The sequence below is a fragment of the Mauremys reevesii genome, linkage group 1 (assembly GCF_016161935.1).
Source record: "Mauremys reevesii isolate NIE-2019 linkage group 1, ASM1616193v1, whole genome shotgun sequence".
Classification (NCBI taxonomy): Eukaryota; Metazoa; Chordata; order Testudines; family Geoemydidae; genus Mauremys; species Mauremys reevesii.
Genome location: NC_052623.1, coordinates 17,065,068 through 17,080,013, shown reverse-complemented (window position 1 = coordinate 17,080,013; position 14,946 = coordinate 17,065,068). Strand labels below are relative to the sequence as shown.

Genomic DNA, 14,946 nt, shown 5'->3' with positions numbered 1-14,946 from the left:
GTATTGCCAGCAGATCGAGGGAAGTGATCATTCCCCTCTATTCGACATTGGTGAGGCTTCATCTGGAGTACTGTGTCCAGTTTTGGGCCCCACACTACAAGAAGAATGTGGAAAAATTGGAAAGAGTCCAGTGGAGGGCAACAAATATGATTAGGGGGCTGAAGCACATGATTTATGATCGGCTGAGGGAACTGGCATTGTTTAGTCTGCAGAAGAGAAGAGTATGTGGGGATTTGATAGCTGCTGTCAACTACCTGAAAGGAGGTTCCAAAGAGGATGGATCTAGACTGTTCTCAGTGGTACCAGATGATAGAACAAGGAGTAATGGTCTCAAGTTGCAGTGGGGGAGGTTTAGGTTGGGTATTAGGAAAAACTTTTTCACTAGGAGGGTGGTGAAGCATTGGAATGGGTTACCTAGGGAGCGGGTAGAATCTCCTTTCTTAGGAGTTTTTAAGGTCAGGCTTGACAAAGCTCTGGCTGGGATGATTTAATTGGGGATTGGTCCTGCTTCGAGCAGGGGGTTAGACTAGATGACCTCCTGAGGTCCCTTCCAACCCTGATATTCTATGATTCTAAGGCAGGTGCAAAGCTGGGAACAAGTAGGCACAGGAGCTTTCACAGCAGTGGGTGAATGATATGAGCAGCTACTGGGCTTAAGAGACAGTCTGCTGACTCTTTCAACCAAATGGGTGATGTAGCCAAACAGTCAGCCTACTACATGCCATCTGCACTCATCAGATTGCCTACAGACTGGCTCTGCTGCAGACCCTGATTCCTGATACTTTCTCCCAGCTGATTTGGTTTGTAATTGTTTTCAGCTTTGTGAAATTGGCCGTTTTAAAACACCAAGTATATATATATTTCTGGTTTGGTCTTTATTCCATTTGCACATTTCAAATGTGATTAACTCATGGTCACCTGTACTTCACCTACTGCTAACTGAGTTCTGTAATCAATTTCTCTCTGTGTGCGCCAAGGCAAGGTCGAATATAGAATTCCCCCATGTTGGATGCAACCCATTTTGAGTTAGGATACTGTCATCTATAATATTTAGAAATTATAAGGCTGTGTTACTTCTGGCAGCATGAGACCTAGAGCATATCACTCAAAGTGAAGTCTCCCATGGTCATGCAGTTTTCCCGCCCACATATTATAGATAGGTATGTAAGGGTCATCCTGTTCCCTAGTGTGATTTGGAGGTCTGTTGCAGACACCAACTAATATCCCATCCTGTGCTTTATCTGTTAGGACACTGATCCCTAAGCATTCAAGATCATTTTGTCCAGTTGTCAGTGACTCAAAAGAGGTAATGCCATTTTTTATATAGAATGCCACTCCCCCTCCCCTTTTGCTCACTTGATCCTTCCTGTAACCCCATTGATTTTAACATTCCAATAGTGTGAATCATCCCACCAGGTTGCAGTAATACCAGCTGGATCCAATTTATGCTCATAAAATTCCAAGTATTCTTGTTTGTTACCCAGGCTCCTAGCTTTGGTGTACAGGCCATTAACAAATTTCTTCTCTTCATGTCCTTTTGTTTCTTGATGATTATGTTCTCAGCATCTCAATTTTGTGCTAAATGAATGTTCATTTCTTCCCTCTTTTTACCCGCTATTTGTTTTTTAGTTTAATGCCATTCTGACTACTCTAGCCAGCCGTTTCCAAGAAGATTGGTTCCCCATCTCCTGAGCTGGAGACTCAGTATACAGACCCCTATCCCCATAAAAGGTGGACCAATGTTCCACAAAACCAAAATCCTCTACCCTACACAACTTGCCTAGCCACTGATTCATTTCCAGAATCTTTTGTCTTCTTAAGCTTGTGGAACAGGAAGCATCTCCCAGAAGATTACCCTGCAGTAATCTGTTATCTGCAAGATATCCTGAGATGCCTTGTCATTAGGTCTAATATTAAACATCACCAGTGAAACCTGGCCCATTGACTTCAGAGGCCTATCCAGTCTTAGAGTGATGCCTCATGTCTTGGCTCTGGGAAGACACACCCATTTGGTTATCTGCCTGTCCCTTGCAGAATGTTCTTTAGATTCTCATAGTATAGAATCACCAACAAGGACTGTTTATCTTCCTTAGTCTGTTGGAGATCTCTTTGTGGACAAGCTTGATTTTCTTATTGGTTGGGCAGCCACGCATAGGTGTGTCCACTACATCTCTCCATTCCCTGGACTAGCTGGATCTTCAGAGGCATCTTCCACAGTTCCTATTTGGAAAATATTGCATTTTTAAACATCAAATTTCTAGCTTTTCAGTTTTAAGTTTTCATAAATCTCTGTAGAGAAAGTTAATTTTGATTGGGATAAAGTGTTTTGATTCCACTTTCTTCTCTAACAATTAAGCTCTCTTTTGTAAAGATAGGGCTTTCTCTCCAAACAACATTTAGCTTTGGTGTCCTTGTGATTTTTGTTTCTGACTAGAACTTTTGTAGCTTGCCAGCATGACCCATGATGCTATAAAAGGATCAGCCCACAAGGATCCTTAACCCTTTGTGGAGTCCATTTGAAAGATCTCCACGTTTATGGAACCATCAAAGAGTATCAAATTCACTGGTTTTGTTTCTAATGGAATATAAAAGATAATTGTATATTAGTTTGCATGCTGGTTCACTCACCCGCCGGGCCTTTGTACTGTGTCAGGTGCAGCTTTACCACCAAGTCCATGTCCCATGAGAGGTGGGGGCTGCAGAGTGATCTCCCACCTCTGTGCAACCAGTGGCCTGTGCTCCCACTACCATGCTGGAGCCTCCACATTTATTTAATAACAAATGAAATATGCAGAATTTTAAAATATTGTGCACAGAATTTTTTATTTTTTTGGGGCACAGAATTCCCTCAGGAGTACTCTCTGTGTCCATTTCACCCTTCAACTGTTTGCAAGGGCTAGTCTCATTTTGGTTTGCAATTTTGTCTGCCAGCTTCTCTGTCTAAGTCAGGGATGGGCAAACTTTTTTAGCCGAGGGCCACATCTGGGTGAGGAAATTGTATGCAGGGCCGGGGTAGGGGGTTGGGGTGCGGGAGGGAGTGCGTGTGCAGGCAGGGGGCTTAGGGCAGGGAGTTGGAGGGCAGGCGGGGTTCGGGCTCCGGCCCGGTACCGCTTACCTAAAGCAGCTCCGGGGTGGCAGCGGCGTGCACTGGGGCCAGGGCAGGCTCCCTGCATGCCTGCCCTGGCCCCACGCCGCGCCGCTCCAGGAAGCGCAGCGGCCCCCAGGGTCTAAGGGGTAGTCTATATGTGGCGATGAACTCACTGGTTTTCAGGTGCCAGAAAGTAATCTGCTAGAGTGTGGTTTCATTTCGGGATTTATAATGATGTAACTTGCATCGTTTGCAGTAGCAGAGCTAAGATTTTGTGATGGGGTGGGTGCTGGGGGAGTGGGGCTTAGAGGAGTGGGTGTCCGTGTGCAACTGGCTGGAGCTCAGTGGGGTCGGGGTCCAGATGTGGAAGGCTCGTCTGGGTGGTCCAGGTGCAGAGGGGGTGGGGCTCATCAGGGTAGGGGTTTGAGTGCAGGGGGGGCCTCAGTGGGGAATGGTCTGGGTTTAGGGATGGGAGTCCAGATACAGGGGGAGGGGCTCAGCAGGGGTCTGGATGTAGAGAGTGGGGTTCAGAGTGTGTGGGGGGGGTCTGGGTGTGGGGGAATGAGACTTGGCGGGGGGGATCCGGGTATGGGGAGTCCGGATGTCCAGGGGTTAGGCAGATGGGGGAGCAGCTCCCTATACAGGGCCCCCTCCCCTGAGGCTGAGGAGCAATGAGGGCAGGAAGTAGGGAGGGGGCAGAGCTTCTTGCGGGCAGGGGAGATTCTGGTGGTGGGTCTGACCCTGCCCTGGCCATTCTTTGCCGGGGAAGAGGACATCCCATCCTTCCCCGCCCCCAGCTGGGAGTAGTAGCTGAGCCCAGCACAGGATAAGAGCCACCTGTCAGGGAGTCCCCAGCACCACCTCCCCATAAAGTGGTTTACCTCTGCGCCAGCTGCTCTGGGCACCTGAAATGGAGGGGCACATGACTGCTCTTGTGGCTTCCCTTTGCTTCCCCATCAGAAGTTATTTGTCTGCAGGGAAGCAAAGAAATCTGTGGGGGACAGGAATACTGCGTGCATGCAGTGGCACAGCATTCCCCCAGGAACAACGGAAGCATTATGGTCTTCTACATACAAGAATATTAAAGATTTTTTTTTCACAGTTTTATGTTTGAAGCTGCTGAAGAAATGTCAAATTTCTTTAGGGAAAAACAGCTGTGGAATATATTGCATCTTGCACCAGATTAGATATGAACTGTAAACAAGAAACAAAATCTATTTTTCCACCGCTACTCTGTTTGCTCAAATCTGTCATATCAACAAAGTTACTGGAAAAAGGAAGGAAGTGACAGAAGTTTACCATGCAGCAGAAACTGCCCCCTTTTATCATCCAAGTTGAATCTATCAAACTATTGCAACACTCTTGTCTATCCCTAATTATGGTCTACGGTACACATCCCCTTTAAACCAAGGGATGACATCTCAAGATTTCTTTTCACAGTGAAATGTTTGTTTATTCTTCTTTCACCTCTGAAACCCGAGAACTGTGGAAGTCACCCATGGTTAATTATGAAAAGAAAGGGAATGGGAACCTGCTGTACTTGTCCTTTTAAGACTGAAAACATATTTCTATTTATCAAAAACAGCGGATTAGGCATCCTGCATAAACTAGTAGCTTTCCTCACTAACGATTTTAATGAGGGCCAGAAGTACAGCGTGTTCCTTTTTGAAATCTTAGCAAAAGGCATAAACAACTTAATCTAAAGCATCATTTTGTAAGGTTGGAATGAAAGGCAAACACGCAAAATGTTAAAGCAATCTCTCTGGGCCGCAGAAGGCAGCCAGTCAATAAACGGGTGCAGAATGCAGCAGCCTGCTTATTAAGTGGTGCTTTTCTGCTAGCAGCACCTCACACCTGTGCTCTGTGATCTGCACTAGCTGCCTGTTAGTTCCCAGATGGAATTTAAGATGCTGGTTTTGACCTATAAATCCTAAGTGACTTGGGAACTTCCTAGTTGAGAGACCGAGTCTCTTTTTTGTCGTGCTGCCACAGCTTGGCTCACAGGAGGCACTCAAGCTGCATCCCTCCTTAATTTAACAGAGAGAGGGGGCTGGCTGTTGAGTGCTCTCCCACTGAGGTGCCCTCAGTTCTGAGCCAAGCTGGTCCAAAACAGCCTTGAGCTGATGGCCTTCAGGGCATACTCTGAAGTGTGTTTATTTGTGTAGGCTGTTGCGGGTTAGAGATCAGAGCGGAAGAGGAGAACTTGGTGCTTCTATGTTTTTTAAAGGGCTGAGTTATTGTTATTTATTATTGGTATTATTGTAGCACCTTGGAGCCCTACTCATGGATGAGGGCCCCACTGGAGTAGGAGCTGCATAGACACAGAACAAAGAGACAGCATGGGAGAAAGCACAAAAGGGCTTGTTTGAAAATTGAACAAATGGATGATAGAGGTTGGCATTATGAGCCAATCGACGGCAGGAGTTGACACTGATAGTGAATGAGAGACGATAGCTAGAGTGGGGATATGCCATGTAGGGCCTTGCAAATGAAGCCAAGTAGCTTATATTTGATGTGATAAAGAAAAGAGAACCAGTGAAGGGATGCACAGAGAGGGGTGGCATGTTTAAAGCAACAGGCTAGGGAGAATGACCTTTCAGCAGCATTCCGACTGGAGATGAGCAGGGCAGGACTGCAATTGTCAAGGCCAGCGAAAAGGATGTTGCAGCAATTGAGATGTGAGATGATGAGAGCCTGGATGAGAGTTTTAGCCGTGTGGATGGACAGGAAAGGCCGTGTCTTAGAGATGTTGGCCAGAAAGAATGTGCAAGACTTAGACATAGTCTGGATGTGAGGACACAGAGAGAGGTCTGAGTCAAAGGTGTTGCCCATGTTAGGGGCCTGAGTGACAGGCAGGATGGTGGTGTTGTCCACAGTGATTGAGAAAGGAGGTAGTGGGGAGGGATTTTTTTGTTTTTTGGTGTGTGTGGGGAGGGGGAATATTAAGACCTCTGTTTTAGCCATGCTGAAGTATTATATAGATATACATAGATATATATAGAAATTTGTATCAGAAGCATCCAGAACACTGGGAAGGTGGCCTCATTATTATTATAAATATCCAAAGACATACAACAAATAGTCTCTTTCCTGTATTGTCTCAAATTTCCAATTATCTTCCCACCACAACTAACCAGCAAGCAGAAGGGTATTGCACATGGAGAAAATATGGTGTCTGCATTAAAGATTTTATAATTTTAGAAGACAAACAGCTGGTAACTCACAGACAAAGCACTAGGTGACCAGGAGATGGAATAATCTCATAACTGTGAAGGGTGTGTATGAGAGAGGGAGGTAGGGGTGTGTGTGTGACACAGAAAGAGAGATGCTAGCACGTCTGCAGGAGGTGGATTAGGACTAGTAGAATGCATGAAGTAGTAAATTTTGAAGAGGAGTTTGAGAGTATGGATGCATGCCACACTGGGAACAGGGATCTAACTGTAGGAAGCAGCATGTTGGATGGTACAAAGAGAATGTGGCAGAAGGATACAAAGGAATTAGGGATGCATGAGCAGTGCAGGAACAGAGAACAACACACATTATATCAATGCTAGTCAGTGGGTTTCCTGCTCTGACAGTTGCGGGAAACTGGAAAAGCAGCCCTTGTCTAGCTCCTCTTACAATTTAAAAACCCCTTCCAAATAAAAGTTGGGTTATTATTTCTTTTTCTATAACTGCACACAAATATTTTGTCTCAGTGTAATGGACTGTGGGCACATACACATATAGCCACAGGTCTCTTAGCCAGGATCAAACCCAGGCTCTTCAGCACCAAAAGCACAATCCTCAACAACCTGCTAAAGAAAAACTCTTTGCTGAGAAGGGACATAACTGTAGGGCCACTGTGGCAGCCCACCAGGGGACGTCATGCACTATTCCAGTATAACACAAACTCCCCCAGATAATTATTGACCAACTTCACAACTCAGGGCCTCTGCACTCTGCCATAACATTATTTAGTAATTATAACTATAACTACAACTACAATAATAATCATCAAATCATTCTAGCAAAGTTTCATTAATCATAGCATATTATAAATGTAATTTCATCAGTTTCTGACAAGGGAGGGAGATTATAAGGCAATTTATAATAGACACTTCTATAGTTTCTAGGCCTGAAGTCAAACAAACGACAATGTACATTGATCCTCTAGCAGTGACTCCACTCCATCAAGCTAATTTATTTGTCTCAAGAATGGCACACGCCATAAAACTTAAAATCACATAAAGAAAAGCGTGTCTTAGCAAAAATTGACTCACCCTGCAACTTTGATTAGTACTGGCACACCTACTCTGACCAACTTCCATCTGAAATTCTAAGTGTTATAAGGAATGGCCAGAATAGATTTGTCAAGAACAAAACCATGCCAAGCCAACTTAATTTCCTTCTTTGACAGGGTTACTAGTCTACTGGATGGGGGAAGCATTAGACATGATATATTTTGATTTTAGTGTGGCTTTTGTCACAGCCCTACATGACGTTCTCATAAGCAAACTAGGGAAATATGTACAAAATAGGTTTAAAGACTGTACTCAAAGAGTAGTTATTAATGGCTTACTGTCAAACTGGGAGAGTATCTAATAGGGTTCGATAGGGATCAGTCCTATATCCGGTACTAATTAATATTTTCATTAATGATTTGGACAATGCAGCGAAAAGTATGCTTATACAATATGTGGATGACACCAACCTGGGAGAGGCTGCTAGTACTTTGGAGGAAACTATTAAAATTCAAAACAACCCTGACAAATTAGAGAATTGATCTGAAATCAGCAAGATGCAATTCAATGAAGACAGGTATAAAGTATTACTCTTAGGAAGGAAAAATCAAATGCACAAACACAAAATGGGGAATAATTGACTAGATGCTAGTACTATTGATAAGGATCTGGAGTTATAATGGATCTCAAATTGAATATAATGACAACAATGTCATGTAGTTGAAAAAAGATGGATATAATTCTGGGGTGTATTAACAGGTATATCATATGTAGGACATGGGAGGTAATTGACACACACTATTTGGCACTGGTGAGGCCTCAGCTGGAGGCTTGTGCCCAGTTCTGGGTTCTCCACTTTAGGAAAGACATGGACACATTAGAGAGCAACAAAAATGGTAAAAGGTTTAGAAACCCTGACCTACGGAGAAAGGTTAAAAACCTGGGCATGTTTAGTTTTGAGAAAAGACAACTGAGGGGAGACCTGATAATTTTCAAATATATTAAAGGCTGTTATAAAGAGTATAGTGACCAACTGGCCTCTATGTCTACTGAACATAGGACAAGAAGTAATGGGTGAAATCTGCAGCATGGGAGATTTAGGTTAGATATCAGAAAAAAACTTTCTAACAATAAGGGTAGTTACATTCTGGAATAAACTTCCCAGGGAAGCTGTGCAATCCCCGTCATTGCAGGTTTGTAAGAACAGGCTGGAGAAACACCTGTCAGAGACGGTCTAGGTTTACTTGACCCTTCCTCAGCACATGGGACTGGACTTGACCTTGCATGGCTCCTTTCAGCCTTATATTTCTGTGATTCTAGTAGTTTAAATCCTATGTTAAAAACACTACTTGTATAACTGAAGACTCTTCCGTGCAAACAGTCAACAGGTTCCTGGAACCCTCACTCATGTGAGTATTCCCACTGAAGTTAATAGTGCTACACAGGCAGTGGTGAGCTGGAGCCGGTTCGCACCTGTTCGCAGGAACCGGTTGTTAAATTTAGAAGGCCTTTTAGAACCGGTTGTTCTGGGACAACCAGTTCTATATGGGCTTTATTTAACAAAAGCTCCGGCACTCTGCCTGGCCCCAGCTCAGTTCCCCCTCGTCTCCTGAATGCTCCGCCCCCCTTCTCCTCCCCCTCCCTGCTTCCCGCAAATCAGATGTTCGCGGGAAGCCTGAAACAAGCAGCAGGCACGAAGGTAAGCTGGGGCACAGGAGGAGGGGAGGTGCGGCCGACTCAGCGGCTCCCTCCAGCCCAGCTCCTGGACCCAGTCCGGCGCTGGTCCTGGTCCGCGGCTCCGGCCCAGCCCAGGCCCCCGCGGCGCTGGTCCTGGCCGAGCGGCTCCAGGCAGCGCGGTAAGGGGACAGGGAGCAGGGAGGGGGTGTTGGAAGAGGGCAGGGGAGTTTGAGGGGTCGCGGGGGGTGGTTAGGGGTGGGGCGGTCAGAGGGCAGGGAACAGGGGGATTGAATGAGGGCAAGGGTCCTGGGGGGGCAGTCAGGAAGAAGCAGGGGTTGGATGGGGTGATGGGGGGCAGTCAGGGGCAGGGATTCCAGGGGTGGTTAGGGGACAGGGAGAAAGGGTGGTTGGATGGGGCAGGGGTCCCGGGGGGCAATCAGGAATGAGAGGAGGGGTTGGATGGGGTGGCAGGGGGTAGTCAGGGGACAGGGAAAGGGGGTGGATGGGGCAGGGGTACTGGGGAGGCATCAAGGAACATGGGGGGTTGGATGGGGCAGGAGTCCCGGGGGGGGGGATGGCCATGACCCCCTCATGAGGTGAGGAGGAGGGAACCTGTTAATATTTTGGCAGCTCATCACTGTACACAGGGGAGTGAGATTATCCATGTGAGGGCAGGCTGCACAACTGACACCATATTTGATTTATATGAGAATGAAAATTACACTAGAGAGAATCTTAAGACTTGTTACAAAATATTCAGTGCTGAACTAACGGCAGAAGTAGCGCCAAAGAAAGAAAACAGAAACAGATGTCTTGGTGGAAAATCCAGGGAACCTGGCATTTCAATGACAGAAAGCATTCATTTCAAGCAATAATAGGCCAAAAGATAACAGACCTTAAAATCCCACCATTCTGATTACCACTCTTATTTTTCTTCTATTTGGAGTCCATCTACCATTTTATCCACTAATGCTACAAATAAATGTTTTATGTGAATGAAAATGTAAATACATGTGGAAATGTGAAGCTATTAATGTTAAGAAGGATAAATATCTGTATAATTTAAATTATAATATTTTCTGCCCATGTGTGTTAAAAAAAGAAAAAGCTGAAAAAGCAAATGCTATGTTAAGGTTGAAAAATCAAACTCTCTAGAGGTAGGACTGGAATTAAATGAGTTAAGACTGCTTTCACAATTTAAACTCAGCCTTATTACATATATGTAGTATTTTCAAGTCCTATTTTCTTGGTCAGGATACAGCCTCGTATTTTTTTAAACCTTAGCATTACAGCAATGGTAGATGTTTGCCTTAAAAATGGGGGGATGGGGTGGGGGGAGAATCCCCCTCAAACAAGAATGCAGAAATAATCCTGGGTTATTCAGCCGGGAAACACATAAGGGTTTTCAACAGACCTTGGAAGTTCCCTGCACAGCAGCAATCTGGCTTGCACCAACATTTTAGATGTCTTAGTCAGACTTTTGTAATATTAGGTATTTTTAAATAAGGAAACTACACAGCGCAAGCACAATTACAATTTTAAAATCCATCAGTTGAATCCTGCAAAGCGATCGCTGTAAGAGTCTGCTGACATGCTATCCCGCCAATATGAATAGGACTCCGGAGTCAAACACTTCTCATGGAAAACACCCTCTTCATAAACCAGGCAGCCGATAACTGACTGATTATGACTGTGACAGTATCACACACACAGAAAGGTCTGTGGCCCCAGACCTGTAATGAGCTCCTGTGCCCACAGAGAGACCCACTGCAGGACTGGAGCCTCAGACCAGCCTCGCCGGACGTAACAGTTTCATAATTCTTTAGTTAATATTTTCAAGGCAACTTGAAAAATGTCCTCAAACTCCACCAACTTAATTTTTCTGTGAGAATGCACATTTAGTTTCTCTGCTTTAATATCCTTAGGCTGCCATAAAACAAAAAAAGTCCTCTAAATCCATATTCAGAAAAAGGTTTGAAATATCCTGGCAAAGGCAACAGCCCTTTCCTTGAATGACGTATACCAGATATTTCTGTCTCTGTTTCCAAATAAAGATTCACTCCATTCTGACTCTACCTCATTGGCAACCTATTTAAAATCCAAGCGCTAGTGTGATTCAAATATTGCATCACTGAACTATGCTCAAATTCACACTGTAACCAAGTAAATTATCTTCCTTTTTTATTTTCATCTACATTCCTAGGGACCTTGTTAAGTTTTTGTAAGTCTGATTTTACCACCATTTTCCATTCAAGGTTTTCTGTCCTTGCTGGGGTCTTTGCCCTGCACATAGAAAGGTCATTTCAGAACCTAATTAGCTGACATGTAAATTTGCCTTGCTCCCTGAATTCTTTACAATTTATCTCAAAACCCTCTTAAAGAGGAAGCTTAGTTCTTAAATCCTTTTACCATTAACTTTGCTAGTAAAAACAAAGACACAAACAGGTGAATTCGCATGGTTTGAGAAGAAATTAACTAACCTACAATTACATGCTAAATACCCCTGAACTACTCAGTGTAAGAGGAACCTTCAGAACATCAATTTTAACAATACTTTTATTATTTTTCTTTTTCAAAACATGTTTTTTGTCCCCTGAAGTTCCATTGTTCAGCTTCCAGTCAGTGTGATGCCAATGCCAGTGCAGTCACAACTACTAGGAAAGCACCTGGAGCAATGGATTCGGTGTTGAGGGCAAAAGTAGGTGACTCATTTTTATATTGTAACGTAAAATAAAACCTCACAGCAACTGGGACACAATCAGTGGGACTTTTTAGAATGTAAAAGGTACACAGAGGGTCATTTTGTCTTAATGCTGCTATCTGAAGCATTCAGCATGTAGTTGTATAGGGATAACTTATTTAGAGGAGAGAATTTTCTGAAATTCTCCTTTCACAAAGGTCAAGTTACCAACTTTATACAATTTGCACCTCAATATTTAAAAAATAGTGCCTGGTCAAATGCCAGGTAGGCAGTTTATAAAATGTTTCAGATAGTTTAAAAGCAGAGCTAGGAGATCTATATTGAAAGTGTGTGAATGTGGAGATTTAAAGACACAGAAAGCATTAAAATGAGAGACAAGTGGACGCTTTGTCAAAACCATCTGTTTGCTAGAGAGCATGAAATCTCTGTTGCTTTCTAAGGCAGGAAGATAAATGTGTATTTATGAGCTTTATCACCCCAACATTGCTAGAATATGAAGTCACTCTTAAAATGATATTACTGATGAGACTATCATTCATGGAGAATCTGTACACTACCGTTTCAACTCTGAGAGACCAAAAATCCCTTGAGCTGCAGTATGTCCAGTAGAACAAGCATAAATTTAACAGGATATGTACATTGATTTTTAAGAAATCAAACATGACTAGAAACGGGGAAATGCCCTTTACGTGTTATTTACACCACAGGATACCCCACAGGCTGCCTCTTAACTGTGCAGTCACCCTGCTTTGCCTTACCCATATGAGTACCCCAATGAAGTCAATGAGAATATTTGTGAGCAAGACTTATCCCTTGATGAGCAATTCCATTGATTGTTGATCACTTTGCTCTGCTCCATGAAAAAACAGCCCCTGCCAATCTCACACCTTGGAAAGAGTCAACACATCCTACCCACTACATAAGAGAGAAGGAAGCATAAATGCAGGAAGACACTTAATAGACAATTACATAATCTTACCTCTACACATCCAGCAGTGCATCTGGAGGGATGGAGATATGGCACTTTGATTTTGAAGGTGCCCATATACTGTGTGTTAACAAGAAAGTACAGGTTCACAATGTAAGCACAGTGCTTATTCTTTGCATTAATATGAAGCTAAATGAGTTCCTTGATATGTTTTTCAGTAAAATAAAGATACTTTTTATAGACTCCTAGCAAAATCAGTAGAATACTTGTTGGTAAACATCTTAATTAATAACTCAGGCTACATCCAAGTCTATTTTATTTTTATTTTCAAATAACCACTTCCTCCCTCTCAGATACAAACACCAGTCTTTAGCAGAGCGGAACAGATCAATTTGAGGATCCCACATTTCTTCCATCATCTAGAGTAACTTGATATTAGCACAGTATACCCTGGCTACTAATTACATAGCCATTATAATGAACATATCTGGACTCCTTGTTGAGGATACAATCAATGCAAAGATGACAGTTTTAGACCTATCCAAGAAACATTTTCATCAATTCAGAAAGAAGCTCAGTTACTTAGAGAACAGTCAGCCAGAATGACCAATGTGTTACAGAATCTTTACTGGACAGTGCAACAGGTGATGTGGGGGAGAAGAGACCCTACACTAGGTCAGCCCCAACGGGGCTTCAAACCAGACATCAGTGTGGCTGTTCAGCATAAGATTAGCTAGCTCCTGATCATCCCTAAAACACCAGTGGAGTTTTAAATGTCAGCTATAGTAAGTATTGCACATCATGCCACTAATTTGGACTCCAGAGCACGAATGACATCAATAATTTTTATCACTCACATAACACTTTTTTCAAAGCACATTACAAATACTATTTGCTCAGTGCTTACACAGCCCCTGTCAGGTAGGTAAGTATTGTCCACATTTCTGAGATGGAGAAACTGAGATAGATTAAAAATGACAGTGAGAGTCAGCGGTAGAGCCACAGACAGAATCTGAATATTCCTGGCTCCTATCCCCACAATCAGTCCGTAGAGAACACTGCCTCTTGCTATTCCCTCAGACCATTCGTTGTCATTTATTAAGTCACAACTGTATGCTCAGTGCTGTACAAGACCAAGATACTTAATCAAATTCAAAGCAAAGGTTTTTTAATTTTATATTAAAGTATCAGACTAGAACACTGTATATACAAAACAAAATTGGACTGTCAACAATTTATCACAGAAATTTTCATTCTGAATTGTTGGGCCAACTTTTTTTGTATGCGACAGGACTTGCTTCAATACCTTCTAATAACCCTATTCCCTCTATGATGTCTCCTACAAGCAAGGTAAACATTATATAAGTATTCCCATTAAAATTCCAAAATGTTTAATCTAATCTGTCCACAAAAACAAATTTGACGTTTGTGTGATATTCTACAGACTGCCCTGTCAGAATATATTGATTTGGTATAGAGATGCAAGGGATTGAGCACTGGTCTGCTGAACCTAGGGTTGTGAGTTCAATCCTTGAGGGGGCCATTTAGGGATTTGGGGATTGGTCCTGCTTTGAGCAGGGGGTTGGACTAGATGATCTCCTGAGGTCCCTTCCAACCCTGATAGTCTATGATTCTATGTAACAGAGATGCCTGACATTGTCTCTGAACCACATTCAGTCAAAGGATGAGAAAGAATATCTGTTGCATGGGTTCATCAAATTTGCTATGTATTCTGGCCAACTTACTACTTCCTGTCTGTTTTACGATGGACATTTCTATTGTGCTCTAAAAGCAAGCAAGGCCAAGGATCAAAATTCTTTTTCTAAAAGTATCTGCACAGCAGTGAAACTTAAGACAAATTATACTCATCTACAAGAGGAAAGATACATTACAAGAAAATAAGTATTTTGACAAAATTAACACCACACTAATTTTAATAAATTCAAGGAGGAAATTTGGTAGAGCTCAAACTACCATGATTCTGGAATTTCCAAAGGAAAAAAGGCATTCCCAGCAGCACTTCTCAGAAATCTGTATTACTTGTTTCTTCTCCTACCTGAAGCTTTTGCAAACATTCCTCAATGAGTAACTTTATTTTCCTATGGCACTGGTAGTGATGTGAGTTGCAGCAGTCTAAACTATCCATCATGTAGTGCAAATATTTCAGATAAATAATTTAGGGGCAGGAAAGTGCTTCCTATGAGTGTTCACTGAATATTAAGCAAAACAAAAACAAAACCACTTCAGAGTACCATTAGCTTCTCTTCTACACTAGAAAATTAAATTAAGATCAACTAAGTCAATTTTAATTGACCAATATTTCCCATAA

At 42.9% G+C, this 14,946-nt stretch overlaps 1 protein-coding gene across 11 annotated transcripts in view; it reads right to left on the bottom strand.

Moving 5' to 3' along the window:
- Positions 1-14,946, bottom strand: part of FAM168A (family with sequence similarity 168 member A) — a 340,334-nt gene that overhangs the window by 174,537 nt on the left and 150,851 nt on the right. For 5 of the 11 annotated variants that reach the window (XM_039539011.1, XM_039539026.1, XM_039539015.1 and 2 more), the window contains one exon: positions 12,669-12,737. The exons of the other annotated variants lie outside the window; for them this stretch is intronic. In XM_039539011.1, the coding sequence (XP_039394945.1) occupies positions 12,669-12,737 (69 nt within the window). The remainder of the gene's footprint in view (positions 1-12,668; positions 12,738-14,946) is intronic. 11 annotated transcript variants of the gene reach the window in all.